This window comes from Protopterus annectens, chromosome 4.part0, assembly GCF_019279795.1.
Source record: "Protopterus annectens isolate FY-2018-M chromosome 4.part0, PAN1.0, whole genome shotgun sequence".
NCBI classification, from domain to species: Eukaryota; Metazoa; Chordata; order Ceratodontiformes; family Protopteridae; genus Protopterus; species Protopterus annectens.
Genome location: NC_056733.1, coordinates 1,700,915,922 through 1,700,936,582, shown reverse-complemented (window position 1 = coordinate 1,700,936,582; position 20,661 = coordinate 1,700,915,922). Strand labels below are relative to the sequence as shown.

The following is a 20,661-nucleotide window of genomic DNA, read 5'->3' as shown; positions in this document are numbered from 1 at the left end:
ACGGCAACCGACACAGGACCCAAGACTTTGTTATTCAGGCCGACTGAGGGCAACCTGCCAGCAGATTACCCAAATGCAATGACTGCAACAGTGAATACACTCGAACATCTACATTTATGGTAAGTGTACACAACTGTACTTTACTGGTTCTGTGCTTAGAAGGCATGCTTGGTTTAAAGAGCAATATTTGCCGATCATGTTAAAGTGAAATTGTTGGATGCTCCTTTAAATTAGGGCCACCTGTTTGGCAATAAGGCTGAAGAAGTTCCAACAAAGATGGAAGATAAAGTTAAATCTATTCAAACTGTTAAAGATTTCTTGCAAGTGCAACCTCCAAGATTTAGTAGGCACTGGCCTGCTAAGAATTGTTTTTTTTCCAGCTCCTTCCAGATCCTCTCAAGCCAAACCCAGATACATCAAAAGCACCAGGTTTCATTCCCAGGGGACTCTCAGATCTAAGCAATGGGGGGCCTCCACTTGCAAATCTGGAAATAAGACACCCCCTATGGTAAACGATCTCAATGACTTCCTTTTAAAATTACCAAGCACTTACCTTTTAGCCACCCCTTTGAGGGGAAGATTGCTCTTCATGCAAAGAACTGGGAACTCATAACCCAGGACAAATGGGTTTTAAATATAGTGTCCCGGGGATACAAATTTCATTTCCACCCGTTGCCAGCACCAAACAGGTGGCCAGACCTGCCTCCAGTTTAGTGGGCAGAGGCTCAAAAGCAAGTACTTTCTCTCTTAAGCATGGGGGCTATTCAGCTGGTACCAGAAGAGGAAAAGGGACAAGGATTCTACTCCAGACTTTTCTTGGTACCCAGAAAAGACAAATCATGGTGTCCAGTCCTGGACCGGTCTACTCTAAACACCTTTCTGGAGATTCCAAAATTCAAGATGCTGACTCTTCACCAATTACTTCCTATGCTAGGCAAAGACACCTGGTTGGCAACACTAGATTTAAAAGAAGCATACCTGCACATCCCAATCAGGGAATCATGCAGAAGATACCTATGCTTCAAAGCAGGCTACACACACTATCAGTTCTCTGCACTGCCCTTTGGCTTATCTACTGCGCCCTGGGTATTCACAAAGTGCCTAGTTCCAGTTATTGCATTTTATAGGCAAAGAAGTATTCAAATATACCCATACCTGTACGATTGTCTAATTCAGGCATAAAGCCAGGACATACTTTTGAATCATCTGGCGTTTGTAAAAAGGGTTCTAACTTGTCTGGGGTACACCATAAATGAAAAGAAATCACAACTGGTACCCTGTCAACAGATTACATTCCTGGGAGCAAGCTTGAATACAACTTCTCAGATGGCTTACCTCACACCAGAAAAGCAAATTCATTTGACAACCTACTTCAAACAAGTGGCCACAAAAACCCTGCTATCTGCAAGACAAATACTGCAAGCCTTGGGGTTCATGGCCTCCTGCATTTTTCTAATTCCATATGCAAGACTGCATATGAGGAAACTACAGTGGTATCTAAAAAGCCTCTGGAGTCAGCATTCTCACAGCCTAGAAACAATGATTCTTATCATACCTTGCCTACACCTAGAGTTCCTTTGGTGGGCAGAGGCCTGCCACCAAAACAAGGGACTACCTGTCACACCACCCCCTGCTGCCCAAAACCTAACAAGAGATGCATCTGACTATGCATGGGGGGCTCACCTGGCAGGGAAGTGTAGTCAGGGCAAATGGAACCCAAGTCAAATGTACCTGCATATCAATCAAAAAGAAATGTTAACTGTATAGAATGCTCTGACAGCCTTTAAGGACTACATTCTTCCAGGACAACTAATGGTAGAAGGACAACACCACTGTTATGTGGTACATAAGCAGGGGGGTACACATTCTTACCCCCTCTGCAGACTAGCCATGGCATTGTGGAACACAGCCTTGAGCTACCAAGTGCCACCTACAAGCTCAATTCCTGCCAGGAAAATTAAATACACTGGCAGACGGACTAAGCAGAAACCTCATGGACCCTCACGAGTGGAAACTGGAACCAAGGATTTTCAACATGTTGACAAGCGAATGGGGGAGCCCAGATATAGACCTGTCCCCCCCCCCCCCCAGAACTATCAATTGGACAAATTTTGCACAAGGACTCCCCACAAACAAGCCTGGAAAGTGGATGCTCTGTCCTTCAGCTGGAAAAACCTATCAGTCTATGCCTTCCCCCCGCTGCCTCTACTCTCCAAAATACTACTAAAAGTCAAACACGACAAACCAAGGATGATTTTGATTGCTCCAGACTGGCCGTACCAACACTGGTACCCCCTCCTGCGCAGTGTTTCATGGTTATCTCCATGGCACCTGCCTCCTTCCCTGCTGTCTCAGCAGGAGAACCAGATTCTGCACCTTCCGCTTCCAGCACTGAACCTTGCAGCCTGGCTAATTACTTAAACTCTCCCTTACCACCCCTTAGCAAACCTGTGATGGATGTCATCTTAGAGGCAAGGAGGCCTAGTACTAGAAAATCTTATGCTGAAAAATGGAAAAGATTCTGTGCCTGGAACCAATCTCAAGGGATGAGCACAGCAGTGCCCAATTTACCTCATATTTTACAATACTTAACTGAGATGCTTCACAAGGGCCTGTCTTTTTCCTCCATTAAAATGCACGCCTCAGCCATTTCAGATCATTATAACACAGAACCTCCCCTCTTCTTTCATCCACTGCTCAAGCAGTACCTCAGAGGGGCCAGAAATTTGAGACCACCCAGGAGAGCTCCAACCCCAGCCTGGGACCTTAACTTTGTATTGGAGAAAGTCACTCTACCTCCTTTCGAGCCAGCTGCTACTGCAGACTTAAAATTTCTTTCTTGGAAAACAGCTTTCCTTTTAGCAATCACTTCAGCTAGAAGGGTATCTGAATTGCAGGCCCTTATGGCAGTGGAGCCTTTCATCATCTTTCATGCGGACAGGGTGTCACTCAGAACCAATCCATCCTTCATGCCCAAGGTGGTATCCAGTGTGGCTCTTAATCAGTCCATTCGTTTGCCAACCTTCTTTCCCAATCCACCGAACAAAGGGGAATGGATTCTGCATTCCTTGGATGTGCACAGGGAACTTAGATTCTACTTGGACAGGACTAAACCTCAAAGAATATCTGAACGGTGGCCAAGATGTGCTCTGAATAGCAGCAGTTCTATTCAGCTCTGTCTATAAAATATTTGTATGACTGGAATTATTGGCCAAAAGTTATGTGAGAAGGTTAATTTCTTCATCAACTAAATCTACTTAATGAGATCTACGACCTCATATAAAAATTGATTTTCCTGTCAAAAATACTTTGGATTTATTATGTCTTCACCAACAGTCGAATGGCTACTTCAAAATCAGCACATCAGGAAACCTTTCTCAAAAAGGATTTACAATCATTACTAACCGACTTACAGGATTTATCTGCCAAACTGGATAAAATGGATCTAAAACTGGATACATTTAAAAAAGACTGTACAAAACAAATGGAAAAGATTCATGAAGATCTACAAATACAAGTGTCAGGTATTGAAATAGCACTTAATGACATTGACAGTAGAGTACTTAAAGATGAGACCAATATAGAATACTTAATGAAGCAAAATACATTTTTACAATCTAAAGTGGATGATTTGTAGAACCGGTCACGCAGGAACAATATCAGAATAGTTGGCTTACCAGATAACATAAAAGGTAATAAACTACCCAAATTCCTAACATCTTGGATACAAGAAGTCTTAGACCTGCCAGAATCCTTGCCCTATGGCATTGAGAGGGCACATAGATCCTTTACTACATCCAAAACAAGTAAGAATAATTAATCTAAATCCGAAATAGTGAGATTTTTATCAACATATGACAAAGAACTAGTACTTAAAACAGCCTGGGCAAAAGCACCAATTAAATTAAATCGCAACACCATTCATTTTGACAATGACTATTCTCCACTAGTAATAACAAAAAGAAAATTGTTACCATTAATTAAAGAACTCAAAAAAGCACAAATAAAAGTCCATGCCTCTGCTATCTTGTCTCATTACAACACAGAGCCTCCCCTCTTTTCTCATCCACTGCTTAAACAGTATCTCAGAGGGGCCAAAAAATTAGGCCTCCCAGGAGAACACCAGCTCCTGCATGGGACCACAATTTTGTGCTGGAAAAACTCACCCTGCCTCCTTTTGAACCAGCAGCTACTGCGGGTATAAAATTTCTATCTTGGAAGACAGCATTTCTTTTGGCAGTCACTTAAGCAAGAAGGGTTTCAGAACTACAGGCCCTCATGGCAGTGGAGCCTTTCATTATATTTTACCCGGACAGGGTGGCCCACAGGACCAGTCCTTCTTTTATGCCTAAGGTGGTATCCAGTTTGGATCTTAACCAGACCATTCACCTGCCAACATTTTTCCCAAATCCGCAGAACAAGGGGGAGCAGATTCTGCATTCATTGGATGTACACAGACAACTAAGATTATACTTAAACTGGATAAAATCTCTAAGGAAGTCTGAGCAACTACTGGTATCATTTGCTGCAGGAGCAGAGGGGAAGGCTATTTCAAAGCAGACTATTTCTAAATGGATAAGCCGCTGCATTCGTTTCTGCTATTTGCACCATGGTAAACCTGTGCCCAAGGGGATCAGATCCCATTCCACGAGGGCTGCCTCTACTTCAGCAGTGTTCCTCAGAGGGGTCTCAACCAAAGACATTCTAGAAGCTGCCACTTGGAGCTCAGTTCATACGTTCACAAAGCATTATCATTTACCTCTCTTCTCTAAATCCACTGCAGTCCTTTGCCACTGCAGTCCTGCAGGGCTTTATAGCTGCCCCTAATGCTGTTTAGTTCCATCCTCCCATCCATAGCTTTGGGATTCTACCCAAATGTAATGACTGCAACAGTGAAACATGAAGAACATAGTACAGTTGTGTACACTTACCATAAATGTAGATGTTCGAGTGTATTCACTGTTGCAGTCCAGGTTACCCACCCGCTATCCCCCTTTCTATACCTTTTCTTTCCTTCACTATACTCAAAAGCCTTTGTGGTGTATTTGCTTGTAGTTGAAGGTAGATTTTTGTTTCTAAGGTGCATTTATATATTTGCAGTTTATTTATATATATTTTTGCTCCCCATTTGGGGGGCACCTGACATCTGGGGCAGGAAAACTGATTAAAATGGCGTCGGCTGCATGTTTTATACCCCTGATGACCTGACGTCATGGAAAGAGGAGACAGCAACCGACGCAGGGCCCAAGACTTTGTTATTCAGTGTGACTGAGGGCAACCTGCCAGCAGATTACCCAAATGTAATGACTGCAACAGTGAATACACTCAAACATCTACATTTATGGTAAGTGTACACAACTGTACTTTCCCACACCTAGATGACTGGCTCCTAAGTGCAAACACAAAGGATGCTTTCTTCTTGGTAGATTTAGTCCTGGTCCTTTGATATCTCAATATACTTTGACAAATCATCTTAGAATCTACCCGGTCATTAGTCTTAGTAGTATGTTATCAACATACTACAAACAGAGTTGCAAAATTATCAGAGTCAAGGCTGATCTCCCTGAGACAACAGGTAAAGGACACCTTTAAAGTAGACATTCCCCCAGGTTCTCTCACTTTTCACATGTTAGACACTTAGTGCTGCTAGCGTTGCAGCACTTTAGGACTTCCTTCTCAAGGGTGTGATCTCCATCCACACATAATACTTCATTCATTGATATGCTACATCATCGAGCAAGGGAGATCCCTGTCTTATCCACTGTCTGAAGGCCATGAGAATGTCAGGGAGCCTCATCATTCCAGCATTTTTTTATAGCAGCACATGTTCTAAGTTGTTCCTGTCTTCTGTTGTGCAGACTTAGTAGTTCCATTTTGGTGCCAGGAGTGGTCCCTCAACCTGCAGTGGCACCTGAAATATTCAGCTGCAGAGGCCAGCCTTGCTATGATTTGCTTGGCACTCCCCAGAACACAAAATACAGTGGAGATTTTGCTTTTATTCCTCCACGAGTATAGTCATTAAGGAACACTCTGGTCCATCTGTACCTACTTGGACTTGTGTATGCCTTTCTTCCTTCCTCTTTCTCTCATGAAGTTCTTACAGGAGGCAACAGCCATTCTCATTGTCCTTTTTTGACCCAGACAAATATAGTTCCCCAAACTTTTGACTCCTCTGACCTGACCTCCATGGTCTCTGGATCCACCGCTGTATCTTTTATTTCACTCATCCAGCAAGCCTCATGTAGACATCATGTCCCTCAAGCTGATCTCAAGCTTCTCTAATTCCAGTGATGGACAGTGACCCCACCTTATCTTTGAGAGTTGTATAGATCTTCACTGATTGGTTCTCAAAAGCAATCTTCTAGAAAGCTGTACAAAAGCAAATGGAAGAGAGACCCTCTGTGTGCCTTTGATAAAGGTTTATATCCATTCTTTGCTCCAGTTCCTTCTCTTCTACAAATCTTAGCAGGGCATTTTAATCATGGAATAACAGAATCAGTCTGGCTTAGAGTAATTTCAGACTCCTCACCCATGTCTGAACGCTACCTCCATAGCCTTTTGTAAGATTTGCAAAGCCTTTTTAAAGGAAACCTGTCTCCTGAGGCCATCATTGTAGATTCTACCCCTTCATAAGATCTCACATTAAATCTTCACTGAAGTATCTTTCATGAAAAACTTTATAGTTAACTTCTGAGAAGAGGATTTATGAATTGCATGCCTTGTCTTGCAAACAGCTCTACCTGATTTTCAACAATCAATTTTTTCTTGTGTCATAGTCTTCCTTTGTCTTAAAGCAGCCTCAGAGACCATATTTAATCAATTCTTATTCATTTACCTGTTTTCTTCCCAAGTCGTATTAACATGAGTACTGGCTCCATACTGTCACTGTGCATTGTCAACGAATATTTTGTCTTCCTAGAAGAAAGTCCAAATGCAACCAAGTCTTCCGTTGCTTTAAAGCTAAACTAGGAACAAAAGTTTCTGTGATTACATGGATGGCTTTTCCTTTGTTTACTCTTCCAAAGGTTTTACATCTACTAAACCCAGAGCACATTCTGCTGGATTCTTTTCTACCTGTATAACAGTTTTCAAACACTCTGCCATGCATAAGGTCTGCGCTGCAGCAACTTGCTCAACAATGCATACTTTCATTGCAAACTTGATCTTGTATCAAGGTCTACAACTGTTTTTGGTCCATCACTCATTATCTTGCCATGTTGGGTAATCCATCCTAACCATCGAAAATGATATATTGGACAATGTAAGATATAAAAGTTATATGATGGATTCTTGTTGCCCCTCTGCATGTTTTGTTATGTCCTGCCCACCAACCTCCATGCAAATCGACACCTTTCTGGTGTAACTTAGTAGACATAACTTGAAACCTTAATCCTGGTTGTGTGTTGTCCATTACCTGGATATCTCATTTATGGCAGACTCTATCTGAAGCAATGAAGGAAATGTATGGCATTATGGGAGATAGGAGAGCTTGATTGCCGGAGACATATTGTGAAGATTGCCGCTTTGCTCCCCCAGAAGGGTGATTAACTTAAAAGTTAAGTGTAAGGGGTCATCAAGTTTATATCATTATCATAAGTACATAACTTTTGTTTTTACAATGTTGTGTGAATAAGGAAGGTACTGTCATGATTGTTGGTGAAAGACTGATTTGAAATTGTTTTTTGTTGCACCAAACAAAAGAATTCTCATAGCAAGTAGAAAGGTTGTTAGTAAAGAATGGCCTCTAAGTCTGCATATGATGCTACTCCTGTGATCGAACTGTGACTGTACTGCCACTGCCATTGCTGACAACCAAAATGGAAACATTATTCAGGTCCTAGTAAAAGCTGTCACAGCTACTGAAAAACTGCTAATTAGTATGCAGGAAGGAAATGACCGACTTCTTAGCCTGCAGAAACAGTTAGTGTCACAAACCTTAAATCATCCCAGAGAATATCCCAAAACCCAGCACACCTCTGAGGAAGACTGGAGTGGAAAAATTGAGGCATATCTTGTTGCTGTCTGAAAAGTATGCAAGACTGCAATGATTGTCCCTTGCTGAATGGGACAGGAATTGTCATCACGTCTAACTGGAGACATTTTCATAACCTGCTTGAATCTTGGAGACAGTGATGCACAACTGTACGAAGTTGTGGAATGAAGGTTTGGTATGAGTTATGTCTAACCTGAAGCAGAGGCTCATAAATACTCAAGCTGGCAATTTTTTATGGATGGACCAGTAAGGTCACAAATGGCTAATTTTTTAGTTTATATTTTGTGATTGTGATTAGAATTGAATGTGAATGGTTTAAGTAATGTTTTGTAAATTTTAGCTGTAGATACATTTAAATGGGCAGTCCCCTAGCCACTTGAAGTTGGTACTTCAGTGTAGTCCCTTTATCTTTTGAACAGTTAGTTGTGTTAGAAGGCTTTTTTTATGAAGTGAATTTGCAACATACAAACTGACTTGTCTGCACTAAGGGGAAGAAACAAGCTCTCATCCAAGCATTTGCCAGTGTCTGTACAATTATTATCTGAGTTAATTTTAAATCTTGTAATACAGGGCATATAGCAAGGCATTATGCTGCTAATTGTAGCAATATTGCACCCGTTAAAACTACCCTTTGTGTGGCTAAAAGGGTGCCAATAAAATATGATAGTGCTAAACTGTGTGTGTGTGTACGCGTGTTGTCTGTCTGTCTAGAATTATGATTGTGGATTAAGTGGATAGGGTCTACAGGAGATGCAATGTACAGCAAGTATTGAACAAAGTTTCTGATGTTAGAGAAAGTGGAGGCAGGCCCTTCTTTTCTTCAAATCCACCTTCAGTTCACCCCAAGAGACTGAGTGATGGCAAATGTAGGGTACCAGTGACTTATTCTTACACTACAGCGTATGTCTTGGATATTATAAGGAAACATTGGCCCTTTATAACAAATAATGATCTTAAAAAATAGTGGGTGAAAGCAACCTAACTATCTTTAAGAAGAAATGATCTTTAAAACAGATGCTTTGTTATCCAAAACAGTTTATTGATGGTAAAAATACTAGGAATAAAATGGGTTCCACTTATAAAGGAACTAGACCATGTCATAACTTGTAAGTGCTATAGATATATTGACACCACTGGTATGTTTATACATCCAGATCAGGCTAAACAGTATGTGTTTGCTATTCAGGCTACTTGTACTTCTCATGTAGTTTATTTAGCGTGCTGCACTGCCTGCACAAAGTTCTATGTAGGCAAGACTGATACACAGTTAAAGGAACGTATAGTAGAACATTTAAGACATATAAATAGTGGTACTGAATGCAGTGCTCTTTCTAAACATGCCGCTCACTTCACACGCACTGTTTTAAGTTTCAAGTTTTAGCACAGGTAGCCGCTACTAAGAGGCTGGGTGATGTTAGGAATGCCACTGAAAGTTTAGAGAGCAAGTGGATAGCCAGGTTAAGGGCTGATTATGATTCAGGACTAACTGATAAAGTCCCCCTTAAACCTTTGTTATAGACACGCTCACTTTTTACATGAGCTTTACATATACTTAAGTGTATTAGTTGATTTTAAGTTCATCTTTTATTTTTTAAATTTTTATTACATTCATTGTTTGTATTCTTTTAATACATAATTGCTTGATTGATTGCTATAAATAGTAATAAAGTATAAATTGTTGTGTGTGTGACTGCTTTTTTATACTGACGTCTGAAGAAGCAGCAAGATCTGTGAAAGTGCTTATGTTGTTTTAAAATAAAAGATTGTTTGTTTTATGCTGAGAGCCTGGTGTCATCTCATCATTCTACTTTTTTGGACTGCTTTACTCTGAGTTGTTTACACAGCACAGGTTGGTCGTTTTTTCCTGTTGGTTATTGCTGTATAGAACCAGTGCTGTGGCCATGGCTGAAGGGAATATTGAACTGGATTATGTGCCTGCCTCAAAGACTGAGAAATGTAATAATATCTCTATGAATAACAAGCTGCAATGCTTTTTACATCCTGACATGAATCCCCTGAATGGTATGTCTTTGGAGTATGATGATACTGAGACTGACACTGATATTCTGCAACTGCGACAAGGTATTTCTAAACTAGAGAATGTTCTTTACAAACTGAAGAGAACACAATGCCAACACTGTCATCTGGAAATGTGTCTTAAATTCAGTGTTGTTCCTAGGGGTCTAGTCTTGAAGATGCCAGCACAAGGAACTGCATATCCCACTTTATTAGGTGAGTGGCAGAAACTCAATCTGGAGCAGAGTTTCAAATTTATTAAATTACTCCTTGACTGTGCCTTGAAGGAAGAACTAGACTTAATTATGCAGACTGAAAAGGGTGCATCTGTTATACATGTTCAGTTTTCTGTTGAACTGGTTGATAGATTTGTTAGCACTGTTTTGGATGTAGCTAGTCTTTATGAACAGAAACTTCTGCGCACTAAAATCAAGAAACTAGAGAGACAGAAATGATTTTTGAAAGGACGCGTTTTCTTGGCCAAGGACAGCAGGGTTTAATGCTGTTCAGAAAACTGTGGAACAGTCAACTGTGAATGTTAACGATGCTGATTCTGTTCAGCAGATGTCAGCTAATTCAGCATCCACTTCTGTCTGTGATACATTGACTAATCATGCTTCTACCAGCGCTGCTGATGACATCATTGGCATTTTCAGTGTTTTTGTGAATGGTTTAGACATGGGAACAAGGAGAAAAGCTTTTGTTGTAGCTGCTGAGAATAAAACCTGATGACCAGAATAAAACTGTTCAAGCTGTTGGTGAACAATGCAAGGCTAATGGCTTGAATTTCCTTTACCTATACACCAGAAAACTGCAGAGACGACAGCGGTCCCAGAGTCGGACAAGGTACAAACGCAAGTTGAATCAGGACTCTGTAGAAACACCAAGCATAAGCAGGTACTGGCAAAAGACTTGATTTCTAACTTGTCTAGTAAAGTACTGAGTACTGAAGAATTATCATTGTTACAGAGGGTCTTTCTTTTGTGCCTTCCCAGAGTACTGATATTACTGAGATGATTTTTGATGTGAAAACTTTCACTAGAAATTTAATGTTAAAGTATATGTATAAAGACAACATAGTTATTTCTAGTGAATATGTTTTTGGGAAGCCAAGCACTTGCACACCTGCTTTACATCCCCTTATTGAGGCATTCAAATAAATATGTTTAGATGAAATTTATAAGGGCTTTGATTCTGCAAATAAGGGGAAACACTTTTCTAATAGACTGTTAGGGAGAAAGAAGCACTTGAACATTTAATGTGTGATCAAAGCATATGCCTTGCCGATAAGGGGTGCTTATTTTAATTCTAGATTCTTCATGGTATGCTGACAAAATGAATGTTATGTTGTCTGACAATTCTTTTTATAGTAAAATTGCACTGTTTGTTAACGACAAGATAATTCGTATTAAAGACAAGTTGAATTGTATGATGTCATCTGGGCTGATAGAAGTTTGTTTGATTATTTTTTGTGCAACATCCCTTGATTCCCTTTATACAGGGCCTGCCCAAGTTACACAAGGATCCTGAAAATCCATCACTTAGACCCATAGTCTCTGGTAGAAAATGGAGTACAGAGTCTGTCAATCTTTCTAGAAAAGCATTTTAGACCACTTGTCAGTACCAAATCACATGTCCTGAGTGACTCTTGACAATTTCTGATTGATCTTTGAGTTTACACAGGCTACATTTGATGTAGAGGGATGGTACTTGGTAACTTTGGATGCAAGTTCCCTCTTCACAGTTATACCAAATATGTTCGGTATTGAATGGGTGGTCCAGTATCTGATGGAACAACATATATTTAGTGATGGTAAGGCTGAATTATGTTATACAAAATGAACTCAAATAAATAACAATATATTTATTTTTGATGGTAATTTATTTTTTGCAAATAAATGGAGTAGCAATGGGCACATCATATGCCAACAGTTACGCCAATCTCATAATGCTTATCTGGGAACTTAAGCACATTTTGGTTGATACATATGTCGAACACATTTTATTTTACAGACTTTTGTGGAGGATTTATTTTTGATTTGGAAGGGTACACGAGATAAGTTGGTTAAGTTTATAGAAGAGATTAATGCTAGTACTACATTTCTGAGATTTACAGCTGAGTATTCCAAAGTGGAAATTAGTTACTTAGATGTACTTATCAGAGTTTCAAGCAATGGACAGATGGATACTTCACTGTACAGGAAACCTTTTTACAGGAAGAGCTTTTTACACCAAACAAGCATGCACCCCAAATATGTATTTGATAACAAAGTACAAGGGCAAGGACTTAAGAGTCTCAGGTGGAATGTCAGTGATGGCAATTTTATGGCTGAAATGAAAGACCTGGAGAATAAGTTTGTGGATAGGGGCTACAAGAGGTGTAATGTACAAGTATTGAACAAAGTATCTGATGTTAGAGAAGGTAGAGGCAGGCCCTTTTCTTCAAATCCACCTTCAGTTCACCCCAAGAGACTGAGTGATGGCAAATGCAGGGTACCGGTGACTTAGTCTAAGAAGAAACTATCTTTAAAACAGATGCTTTGTTATCCAAAACAGTTTATTGATGGTAAAACTACTAGGAATAAAATGGGTTCCACTTATAAAGGAACTAGACCATGTCATACTTGTAAGTGCTGCAGTTATATTGACACTACTGGTATGTTTATACATCCAGATCAGGGTAAACAGTATGTGTGTTGATGTTCAAGCTACTTTAACTTCTCCTGTGGTTTATTTAGCGTGCTGCACTGCCTGCATGAATTTCTATGTGGACAAGACTATTGAAGAAACGTATAGTAGAACATTTAAGACATATAAATAATGGTACTGAATGCAGTGCTCTTTCTAAACATGCCGCTCACTTCACACACACTGTTTTAAGTTTCAGGTTATAGCACAGGTAGCAGCTACTAAGAAGCTGGGTGATGTTAGGAATGCCACTGAAAGTTTAGAGAGCAAGTGTATAGCTAGGTTAAGGGCTGATTATGGTTCAGGACTAAATGACAAAGTTCCCCTTAAACCTTTGTTACAGGCACACTCACGTTTTACATGAGCTTTACATATACTTATGTGCATTAGTTGATTTTAAGTTCATCTATTTATTTTTAAAATTTTTATTACACTCATTGTTTGTATTCTTTTAACACATTGCTTAATTGATTTGCTGTATAAATTGCTGTGTGTGTGACTGCATTTGTCTACTGACATCTGTAAAAGCACCAAGAGCTGTGAAAGTGCTTATGTTGTTTTGAAATAAAAGATTGTTCATTTTAGGCTGAAAGCCTGGTGTCATCGCATCATTCTACTTTTTTGGACTGCTAAAAAGATCCTGTGTTCTGAACCTGTGTTAATGGTTCCTGATAAAAAGAATTTACTCTGTATATCAGTGCTTCAGAGGAATATTTAGGGTAGTGTTATTCCAAGACAGTCACGATAAGGATCGCTCACTGTGTGGTACATCAGCAGAAGATTAAACATAGAGAAAGGAGATATTCTGCTGTAGAGAGTTTTTAGAAATCTTTCTTTTCCCTGAAGTATTACTGGGTAGTCATTTCAACTTGGTACGCAGTCCAGGAAACCATTAAGGAGCCTATCCTATATTCCCAATTGCCCCAAAGCAATGTCTTTTTAAGTGACTTGATTAAGGTCAAATAGTAGACAAATTAAGGTGGAAAGATTTGAACTCAGTACCCTTGGCACAGGAGGCAACAGCTCAATAATAATCCACAGCACTAAAGTTCTGACTTGACTGCCAACTAGCCGTGACAATACAAAGCTGTGAAGGTAGGCACTATCCCTCCAATCCTTTCACTGTGCAATTGCCCAGAGGCCTGTCCTAGCCAATGGAAATTCGGATGGGTTGTTAAAGTCTGAGAACACTTCATCCAAAACCTCTGGTTTTGTGTTGGATTTGCGATTTTTCTGACATGTTGAGTTTTGTTAAGGTTTTTGTGCTTTTAAATGTGCATTGGAAATGAAAGGTTCCCACAGTGTTAGTCAGGAAAGCTTTATATTAGACAGTTGAAAAGGCACTGATAGCCAATTTAATGTTGTACAAAAAATAGATCCCGCAACAGCATGACAAGAAGCTTGCTTCTCATGTGGAGGTTCAGAATGGTAAGCAGGAGCCTAATGCAGTAGCCCCTTTAGGGCTAAATTATAGGAATATATCTGGAAGAATCACCTACTCTGCAGAGCTGGAATTAGACTGTTAATGAGGCTTACAGTCTGTGACTTTTACAAGACAGTCTTGTTTCCTGGAGGGACTGTGTTGGCTGCCAGTTGTAGTGTTTTTATAAATTTGTGCTTAAAGCGGTTCCTTGGACTTGCAACACACACACACACACACACACACACACACACACACACACACACACACACACACACACACACACACACACACTTAAATGCCTGCTGAAAATGATACAGAACTTCAGTGTGTTTTGAGTCGTTCGCACAAACGGTAAGTATTGTACCACTAGTGAAATAAACTGACATGCATTGGTATTGCAGTAAGGTTAGTCACTGAATGATAATGTATTCTGCATTTTTTTCTCTCTAAGCACACTCTCCCTCATTTGCTGTTTTTGCTGCCAATTTCTCTGTTTGATGTCTGGCAGTCTTTCAGCTTTTCCCAGTAAGGGGTTACCACAGTGGAACTCCAGTCTGCTAATGATTGGCAGTGGATTTTTACGTTGCTGAGTTGCCAGCCCGACACCCAACCTTCAAAGAAGGCACAACTATTTACGCACGCACCTACCTGCATGTCTTTAAATGTCACTTGACTGCAGGGAGGACATGCAGACTCCACACAGAAGGCACTCCAGACGAGAATCAAACGGGAGAACATCTTGCTGTGAGGCAACAACGCTAACTGCTGTACCACCGCGGTCTGGCAGTGCACATAGTTATTTTTCAGTTTTTGTCACATTACCATTTTATACTGGTTGCCACAATTTAGGGTAAAGGGGAAAGAATAGCATGTGATGTAGAACCTTTCATCTTATGCAAAATTTTAATACATGAAGAAATGAATGCGTCAGTTACTATTTAAGTACTCCACAAAACTATTTCTACTTGTACTCAGGAAACATGGAAAGTATTCTGACTGTTATTCTTCCTGTGTATCTATTTAGCTTTGCAGGAAGCTGAGCTCTCTGGAACTCTCTCACTTGTGATGTCACAGTGTTGCAAGAAAGTGAAAGATACTGTTCAGAAGTTGGCATCTGATCACAAGGATATCCATGGCAGTGTTTCCAAAGTTGGCAAGGCCATTGACAGGGTAAGTAGTTTTGTATTTCCTGCATAGGCATTCCTTCACACGGTGTTTCTCTTCTAGAGACTGCTACTGAAGCCTCTGTTCTCAAAGATGCCAGCTGTTGAGGACAAGAGTGGGAAGTTGTATGATGCACTAATGGAATCCACTGTAAGCACAGTAAGCAAGGAATGTTTGCCATGTCTGCTCAGTAAGGAATATGGTCATGATGCTGCAGCTATCCTTAAGTCCTAAATGAAGAATTTCCTTCAGAATGTTGTTCTGGAATACCTTTCTTTACAATGTAGCCTTCAGCAGGTGCTTACTGATGAGCAAGTCCCCTGTCTACTTGTGTTTAAGACTGACTGGGTGCCTACAGTGGGACAGACATTTTTAACATTCCGTGATTTGAGGTGGGTTGAGTAAATAACTTTTTTGTTGCAATATCCAAAGAAAGAATGCCAATTGTTACCTCAAAGGTCCATGGGCACAAGTAACCTTTGGGTCAGGGGTAATGACTTAATCTGTGTTAACCTCTGATACCTACTTAATAATCCTGTTTCCCTCTGGGTTTGCATTGGAGCTGACCAGATGGTTCCTTATACTAAGGCACAATCTGTGGAGGTCACAAACCAGCTGGATTAAAAATTTCTCGGAAATAAAGTACGAAGACTGCAGGAGATTTAGAATAGTAAAGTCCTTTTGTTTGCAATAGCTTGGGCAGATGAGCTCTTTCATAGTCACATACAGATGTTGAGCTGTTTTTATCAGGAAAAAAATGGGCATGCTTTTGTATGGGTCAAACCCCCTGGGTTTGTCCAGTGTTAGGGAACATCCCTGGAGGTTTGCTTTAGTCTAATACAAGACTCTGTCTCTTTATACTTGTTGGCACCAAACAATGAGGAGCTTTTCAAAAACAGTAGTGAGGATTTTTCTTAAAGATGGATGGAAATGTATGAAACAGTAACGAGCCGAAAAATCTAGGGGCTATTAGCCCTATTTGCTGATGTTTTAGTCAGTTTTGTATATATACATGTATGTATTTGTATATATAAATATATATTTATCTGTTTATAGATGTGTGTGTATATAGCCCCTAGGTTTTTTGGTTACTAGCTCCCACGGACCATTCAGGTTAACATTGGTATTCTTTCTTTCTTACCTCCATTAGGTAGGGAGATTGACAGCACATCTCTGCAATCCTTAACCAATGTAAGCACGGTTTATCCGTCTATTTTTGTTGGAATATGATAAAGTTATTAGTTGCAAGCCAAGTATTGCTGAATCTTGCCATTTCATTATCAATGTGTATTGTTGGCTTTAGGAATAAGAATGTTGAATTATACATTGCTAATTGAAGTGATAATAAAAACTTCAATTTCTTTTCTAAAACTGTGCACGTATAAGTAAGAAGACTGGATGTTCTTCGTGTTTCACTGTTGCAGTCATTACATTTGGGTAATCTGCTGGCAGGTTGCCCTCAGTCGGCCTGAATATCAAAGTCTTGGGTCCTGCTTTGGTTGCTGTCTCCTCTTCCATGACATCAGGTCGTCAGGGGTATAAAACAGGCAGCCGACGCCATTTTCTTTAGTCTTTCTTGCCGTGTGGTGCCCGAAGCAGAAGCAGTTCGCAAGTGCCGGTCGGCCGACTCCTGAAATTTTAGAATTCGAGTTTCAGAACCAAAGTCTAAAATGAAAGCTAAGTACCCTGTTAGGCGAGACTTTTTCTTGCTCCATACCTATGTCAGTAAAAGTTAATAATTGCATTACTTGTGGGAAGCAAATACCTCATAAGGATTTTCATCTGTACTATATTCCTTGCCTAGGCCCAGATCATAATGTGCCTCGCTGCCAGTTTTGTGCTAGATTTAACCAATGCACTATTAAGCGTTGGTATATCTTTGCTTCAGAATATTTTTGAAACAGATTAAACTACCCTGAAATGTCATCGGATAGCAATCCGACTACCGGAGTTCACAAAAAACGCAAAGAAAAGGACAGAGACAGACCGTCGAGGTCCAAAACCGATGACTAAGCTTCCCCTAAGCCAGTCACCGGTTCACCGGTACTCAGTGAGGTGCTTTCGCAGCCCCTGATACCTGCTACTTTCGAGTCGCAGGCCTCTACCAAGACCATGTGGCATGCCACGAGATTCTCAAAGTATTGTACCCGCGGATGTCTCTCCCTTGGATGGGTCCGGAGCCGCTGAGCAGGCACCAGCTTCTGAGGGTGTCTTCAGGCCTCAGCATTTCTATTTAAAACCGACACCAGCTTCAAAAACAAAGACAAAAGCAACTTCTAAGGCTAAAAAAACGACGCATGAGCCACGTGCTCAGGCCTCTATGCCCAAAAAGCAGATGATCAAAATGGCTGAATACCTAATTACCTTAATCAGGGGTTCGCACCCCCCCGATAAGAGGCCTAGGCAAGACACTGACTATGAATCTTCAGATCAGGTTTCTATTTCTTATGATTCCTCTTCTGATCAGGAATTTTCTATACCTCCCTATGAGGATTCAGAAGCAGAGGAATCCATCCCATCTGCATCCCTTCCTGAAGATTATTCCTTTGGAGAAACCTTGCATACTTTGAGGGGAACATTTTCATTGGGAGAGTCAAGATTTCTCAGAATCAAAAAAGGCTTAGGGGATTTCCTTCTTCTCCCTCAGCATAGGCCTTTAGCCATACCTCCTGTATTAGACATTGTTGATGATGTGTTTTCGGAATCAAGCGTGACACCAGATTCCTTGCCTCTGGCTCCTAGCAAGCTAGACGGATATTAGAAGGTTCCTGATTCACACAAATTTTTATTCAGAAACCCTGCTGCTGACCCTGAAACTTATCTCACAGGGTCCCAAAGGTGTAAAGGCCTCACCAGCTAAGAATCCTACCCCCTCTGATAGAGATTCCAGGGCGATGGATAGATTGGGAAAGAAGGTTTATACATCTGCAAACTTGGCAATTAGGGCCTTAAACTGCCAGTTTCATATGCTTAAATATCAACAGAATGTTATGGGATTATTGAAACAGAAAATGTTGATTTCTGAATGTGTGGAAAATAAAGAATTACAGGAATTATTGCATGCAGCAGAACAAGTTGGAAAGCATACTTTGCAATGTGGTTTTGATTCCTTGGAGGCCTCCTGCAGGGCCGCAGTTACTGGATCTGTGATTAGAAGGCATGCCTGGCTAAAGGAGCAAAACTTGCCTGATCATGTTAAAGCTAAATTGTGGATGCACCTTTACAGCATGATACTCTGGTAATAAGGCAGAAGAGGTTTTAAAGAAAATGGAAGACAAAGCTAAGTCTGTGCAAACTGTAAAAGACTTTTTACAAGTGCAGCCACCAAGCTTCAATAGACACTGGCCTACAAAAAATTGGTCCTTTCCTGTGTCTGACGGAGCTTCACGGGGCAAATCCAGGCACTCTAAGGGCTCTAGATAACAACCACAGGATTCTTACAGGTCAAAGCAATGGGGTGCATCTACCTCCAAATCTGGAGTAAATAAAGCGCAACCCTACAGTAAACAGTCTCAATGACATCCCTCTGCCATCACCAAGCACCTATCTTTTGGCAGCCCCCTTAGGGGGAAAACTAGCACTTCTTACTCAAAATTGGCAGTTAATAACCCAGGACAAGTGGGTATTAAACATAGTATCCCAGGGATACAGATTTCATTTCCATACTCTGCCAATTCCAAATGGTTGGCCAGATCTGCCACAAAATCAATGGGCAGAGGCACAGAAAAGTTACATCCCTGATAGATATGGGGGCTGTTCAGCCAGTGCCAGAACAGGAAAAAGGACAAGGGTTTTACTCAAGACTGTTATTGGTACCCAGAAAAGACAAGGCCTGGCACCCAATACTGGATTTATCAATTTTGAACACATTCTTGGACATACCAAAATTCAAAATGCTAACTTTGCAGCAACTTCTGCCCATGCCGGGCAAGAACGCATGGCTAGTGACTCTAGACTTAAAAGAAGCATACCTGCATATCCCAGTAAGGGAATCGTGCAAAAGATACCTCCGCTTCAAGGCTGGCTTTATGCATTACCAATTCTCTGCACTGCCTTTTGGCTTATCTACTGCACCCAGGGTCTTTACAAAGTGCCTGGCATCAGTAATTGCATTTTGTAGACAAAGAAGTATACAAATCTATCCTTACTTGGATGACTGTCTCATTCAAACAGAAAACAAGGACATTCTTTTTCAGCATCTGGCGTTTGTGAAAAGGCTTCTAACATGCCTAGGGTACACAATAAACAAAAAGAAATCACAACTGGTACCCTCTCAACAAATAAACATTCCTGGGTGCAAGCTTGAATACACCTGCCCAGATGGCTTACCTTATGCCAGACAAACAAAGGCAACTGACTGTTTACTTCAAACAGATGGCAACAAAAACCCAGTTATCTGCAAGACAAATTCTGCAGGCTTTGGGGTTCATGGCATCCTACATTCTACTGATTCCATATGCAAGACTGCATATGAGGAAACTACAGTGGTACCTAAAAATTTTATGGAGTCAACATTGTCGCAGTCTGGAAAAAATGATTCCTCTCATTCCCTGCCTAAAACAGGAGTTTCTTTGGTGGGCAGAGACATCTCACCAGAACATGGGATGGTCTTTCACTCTACCCCCTGCCAGCCAAACCCTAACTACAGATGCATTAGACTATGCATGAGGGGCCCATCTGGTGGGGAGATGCATTCAGGGCATATGGAGCCCAAAACAAATGCATCTGCATATCAGCCAGAAAGAGATGTTAGCTGTTCTGAATGCCCTGACAGCCTTCAAGGACTTATTTCATCCAGGACAACTACTGATAAAGACGGACAACACCACGGTTATGTTGTACATGAGCAGGGGGTGCACAATCCTACCCCCTCTGCAGACTAGCCATGGCATTGTGGGGCACAGCCTTGACTTACCAAGTACATCTTCAAGCTCAATTCCTGCCAGGAAAACAGAATACTCTGGTAGATGACCTAAGCAGAAACCTTATTGACCCTCACTAGTGGAAACTGGATCCACAAGTCTTCAGCATGATAACAAAGAAATGGGGGAGCCCGGACATAGATCTATTTGCCCCTCCCCAGAATTATCAACTGGACAAATTCTGCACAAGGACTTATCACAGACAAGCAGGGAAAGTGGATGCCCTATCCTTCAGTTGGAAAAACCTATCAGTTTATACCTTTCCTCCTCTGCCTCTTCTTCCCAAGGTCCTACTAAAGGTCAGACAAAAAAAAAAAACAAAAATGGTTATAATTGCCCCGGACTGGCCTCGCCAACACTGGTACACAATCCTAAGGAATATGTCTCAACTCCCCTCTTTGGTACTTGTCTCAGATACCTCATTTACTGTCTCAGCAAAACAATCAGGCTTGCCC

At 40.9% G+C, this 20,661-nt stretch overlaps 1 protein-coding gene across 5 annotated transcripts in view; it reads left to right on the top strand.

The window, feature by feature from the left end:
• Positions 1 to 20,661, top strand: part of RMND5B (required for meiotic nuclear division 5 homolog B) — a 993,687-nt gene that overhangs the window by 184,999 nt on the left and 788,027 nt on the right. For all 5 annotated transcript variants that reach the window (XM_044069428.1, XM_044069429.1, XM_044069427.1 and 2 more), the window contains exon 3: positions 15,145 to 15,290. In XM_044069428.1, coding sequence (XP_043925363.1) covers positions 15,145 to 15,290 — 146 coding nt within the window. The remainder of the gene's footprint in view (positions 1 to 15,144; positions 15,291 to 20,661) is intronic.